Consider the following 4,830-nt stretch of genomic DNA (forward strand, 5'->3'; position numbering starts at 1 on the left):
GGCTTTCTCCATGTCAACGAAAGCCAAGTACAGAGGTTTATCCTTGGCTAGTTATTTCTCCTGCAGCTGTCTTACTAGAAATATGGCATCAGTGGTGCTTTTACCTGGCACGAACCCAAGCTGCATCTCATCTAAATTGATTCGCTCCATAATTAGTTGGGCTATGACCCTCTCTGTAACTTTCATAACCTGATCTAACAGCTTGATGCCTCTGTAATTATTTGTATCTAAAGCGTCACCAGTACACATACATATATACATGGATATATATATATATATATATATACATACATTATCATCATTGTTTAATGTTCGATCTCCATGCTGGCGTGGGGTGGACAGTTTGACATGGAACTGGATAACAGGGAGCTGTCTGGACTCCAACTGTCTGTTGTGGTATGGTTTCTGCAGCTGGATGTCCTTCCTAATGCCAACTACTTAACACAGTGTGTTGGGTGCTTTTTATATGTCACTGTTACAAGTGCATCTATGCAGCACTGGCATGGGTGTGTTAACACAGCACCAGCACAGGTGCATTAACACAGCACTGGCACCTGAAAGACAAGTCTATATGTGTGGAAGACACATAGTTGGTGTTAGGAAGGGCATCCAGCCATAAAAACCCTGCCAAAACAAAGACAGTAGCCTAGGGTAGATTTTCTACCTGGCCAGCCCCTGTCAACCATCCTATCCATGCATACATGGAAGATAGACATTAAACAATGACGATGATGATGATATATATTGAAGTAATGTTTATTACCACCTAAGCGTGGGTGTTCTTTAAAAACAGACAATTCTGCTGTTTTAACCACAGCAAGATGCCTCTTCCAGCTGGTTATTCAGTGTGCTTCGCACTTGATATATATTGGAGGCGGGGTGAGAACTCCTCACTATTCTAGCTCAGGGAACACCAAATCACATATCATGTGATTTCAATCTTACGTGATCATCCTTAGTGATGGATACTCGTTTGCTAGACATAGGAGTAGTCTAATCCAGCTCACGATATATAGAAATACAGTCACTGGTTTTGCAACAAGCAAACTAGTTTATTTAGTGTATGTAATTTGAATAAATACCAGTTGTGTATATAAAAATCAACTTCAATCTGTGTCCTACTTTCTTCTTATTCTAAACGCATTAAAGTTGCAATAAAACAGGCATATAAATGTGTGTATATATCTGTGTATGTGTTTGTGTATAAATGATGTAATCAATATTTCTGTGCTTTTATTAAAACTACATAAATCTCAAGTTAATCCACATGATTTAGTGTATAAATCTAGTTATTAATATTAGCATCAGTAGCTATTGCCAGTGTCATGTAAATGGTACCCGTGCTGGTGGTACATAAAAGGCACCCATTACACTCTTAGAGTGGTAGGCTCTAGGAAGGGCACCCAGCCATAGAAACCATGCCAAATCAGGCTGAAACCTGGGGCAGTTCTCTAGCTTACTAGTTCCAGTCAGACTGGCCAACCCATGCCAACATGGAAAACAGACATTAAATGATGATGATAATGACTTATCCTTTTAAGGGTACATATATTCTGTTCTACAAGAGCCTTTTTACAGCTATAAAGTAGATTAAGAATTGGTGATAAGCCTGTCTTTTCTTTATAGATAAACAAAGAAAGGATTATTGATATCATCATATTCTCCTTTGTTGCTTATCATCATCATTATTATCACTATCATCTGTTTACAACAAATTTATGCCAGTTTTACTGTACCAGCAGCTGCACCTCCAAGTTCCTTGATGTCGTGACATTGTGTTTTCTTTATAATAATGATTTCATTGCTTATAACTCAGTAACAGAGTTTCATCAGTAAATGAATGAATGTTTAGTTCTATAAGATTAGCTCATGAACTTGGAGAAAGATTCAATGTTCCTGTAAATGATAAATTACATTATTTTAGTTACATTTTTATGTGTCTGAGTTCAAAATATCCACCAATGGCAGGTTGGGTGTTAAGTGGAGATGACTTTGTCTTTCACCCATCCAAAGCATGGTGTTGATAATATTATGTACCAGTAATTTAAAATTGGATTGGATTGCCCATGTTCTCTCTACCAACCACAGTCTGATGTAGAGGCTATGGATTTGAGTTTGAGCTCATGCTGGTTTGGTGAGCTTACTCTGCCACACTAGCTTTTTTGTACTCCTACCCAGGAATAGTTAAATCAATTACATCGACCCCAGTGTTTAATTGGTCCTCATTTTATTGACCCCAAAAGAATGGAAGGTAAAATTGACCTCAATGGAATTTGAACTCAGAATGTAAGGACAGACGAAATACTACAAAGCATTTCGCCTGGCATCCTAATGATTCTGCCAGCTCAACACCTTAATTTAGAATTAATGAGAGTTAATATACTAAGCTACATTCACATCACTACTGATTTATGGTGATATTGATACGATGTAGTTAACTATTAGTCGTGGTCATAGTAGTAGTAGTAGTAGTAGTAGTAGTAGTAGTAGCCACCGTCATTGTGGTGGTGGTGGCTAATTGTTTTAGTTGTGGTGTATGTATAAGTTAACTGTTGTAGGGCATGGTGGTGATATTAGGTAGTAGTTAACTATGATATACTGCAACTATAGTCAAAGCATGGCAATAACGGCAAAAAGTTCACTTCATAATCATGCGGCATCAGGTTCAATCTCACTGTTGGCATTTTGGGCCAACAGAAACTGTGGAGACCGTCAGATGGATTGTACCTGTAATTTGAAGGTGCTGAAGCCTTTAGTAAATGGCACTTGCCCAAGGGCCCTTGCAGTGGGACTGATCCTGAAATCATGTGGTTGGAAAGCAAACTTCTTTCTGAAAGCCATACCTGTGCGTGTTGTAAGTTCAAATATGCCTCCATTGTATTTTTAGACTGTGATGTATGCGTGCGAGTAGATGTAATCGCCTTACCTCGGTTTTCCTTTCGTCGACTGCGAGTCTGTCTTGCGGTATCCGATCCTTGAAGCTTGCCCCGACCCAAAGAACACCAGGAATAGCAGCTGCTTCTCCCAAACCTAGACCGTCGCTTGACACGTCTTGTCCTGACCACAACCCCGTTCGAAAAAAGGGCACGAATCCCGATCAAGGCTCCCTCTGCCCTTTTTCCCCTTCCGGTCAACTCGCCCTTCCGGTCAGCCTCCCCAGACACTGACGTCATACCACATAGACAAAATATATTAAACTACACACCCTTAGCTGTTGACAATAGAAACCAGATTTTCTGTACATGGAATAAATACAAAAAAAAATTTTTTAATGTAAACTAAGAAATCAAAATTAGGTTACCATAGAAATAATTTAATATTACTTTAACAACAGGAGCATTGTCAAAATATGAACTGAAAAGCCCACTGTTTATTGTTGCTAACATAAGCACAGCCTTAAGATCTTTGCGTTCAGTGAGCAAACATTTAAGCATACCTAGTAGAAAGTCTGTAAAAATATGGTGTTCATGAACCTCATCCAACACTAAATTAATGAGTATTAATTAATTAATTCAGTTGATTGAACTACTTAATATTTAACATCAACAGCGATCCATTTACTTTTTACTATAAAGTACAACATTTAGCTACCACATATTACTACCATCACCATCACCACATTATGCCAATATTTCCTTTAACATAAGCTGACAGAATCATTAGCACACCAGGCAAAATACTTAGCAGCATTTCAACCATCCTTACGTTCTGTGTTCAAATTCCACCAAGGTTGACTTTATCGTTCATCCTTTTGTGGGTCGATTAAATAAGTAACAGTTGAGCACTGGGATCAATGTAATTGACTCCCACCACAAAAAGAATTACTGGCTTTGTGCTAAAATTTCCTTCAACTTTTGTTTATTGGTCTGTTTGTCTGTATTTCTGAAGTTGATGTGTCACTCCATCACTACTAAGGGTTTCTCACCACATGCAAGTGTCGTCTACTATAGCCCATGACCAACCAAAGCCTTGTGAGTGAATTTAGTCGACAGAAACTGAAAAAATCCCACTATATATTCATGTGTGTGGTGGTGGGTACGGAAGAACCCTTGTCTAAACAATGTGTGATGCTTGTAAATGAGCATCATTGTCATGCTGGTAAAGTTGTTAATTTCAGTCTTCTGTGAAAAACGTTTGGCCACAGAGAAATATCACCGCGTTGGAAACGGGTGAGGATTGGCAACTGGAAGGGCATGAGGCCATAGAAAATCCGCCTTAACAAATTCCTTCTAACCCATACAAGCATGAAAAGTGGATGTTAAATGCTGATGATGATGATGATGATGATAGTGACAGTAGTGGTGGTAATGGTGTAGTCATTCAGACAACAAAAGATTATTATAATAAGCACATGGCAAGACACTCTCAAGAACATTGAATTAATTCATCAGCTTTGGACAAATAAACAAACTATTTTTTCATTGTTTGCTTACATAAATATACACACACATATATCTTTCTCATTGTCTTTTTCTATTTCAGAGCGATACACTGAAGTGAGGGCTGTGTGCTGTAGTGCTGACATCATATTGACCATCTTCCTCACTACTCTGATCTCAATAAACTGTTCCCGTCTGCTGTCTCAGATGTGCCTCAACTCAATTGCCTCATCCACTACTGAGTGACACTCAAAACATGCTCCCACCAACACGACCATCTTTTTTTTTTATACCCCTTTCTTCCACTGATGCGTGTGTCCCATCCCCACCCACTTTGTTTTTCAAAATCTCACCCGACTGACTCCACTCCAAACGACTTAAATACCTTTTCAATCATCATGTGTCACTGCATCTTGTCAGACCAGTTCTATATTGATTATCGGCTCACTGA

The 4,830-nt window shown here is 38.8% G+C and overlaps 1 protein-coding gene across 7 annotated transcripts in view; it reads left to right on the forward strand.

Moving 5' to 3' along the window:
• The window catches only part of LOC106875262 (kalirin), a 551,716-nt gene extending 546,892 nt beyond the window's left edge, over positions 1 to 4,824 (forward strand). For all 7 annotated transcript variants that reach the window (XM_052965684.1, XM_052965687.1, XM_052965686.1 and 4 more), the window contains one exon: positions 4,483 to 4,824. In XM_052965684.1, the coding sequence (XP_052821644.1) occupies positions 4,483 to 4,500 (18 nt within the window). In that variant the 3' untranslated portion in view covers positions 4,501 to 4,824. The remainder of the gene's footprint in view (positions 1 to 4,482) is intronic.
• Positions 4,825 to 4,830: the final 6 nt, after the last annotated feature.

Source organism: Octopus bimaculoides, chromosome 2 (assembly GCF_001194135.2).
Source record: "Octopus bimaculoides isolate UCB-OBI-ISO-001 chromosome 2, ASM119413v2, whole genome shotgun sequence".
Taxonomy (NCBI): Eukaryota; Metazoa; Mollusca; class Cephalopoda; order Octopoda; family Octopodidae; genus Octopus; species Octopus bimaculoides.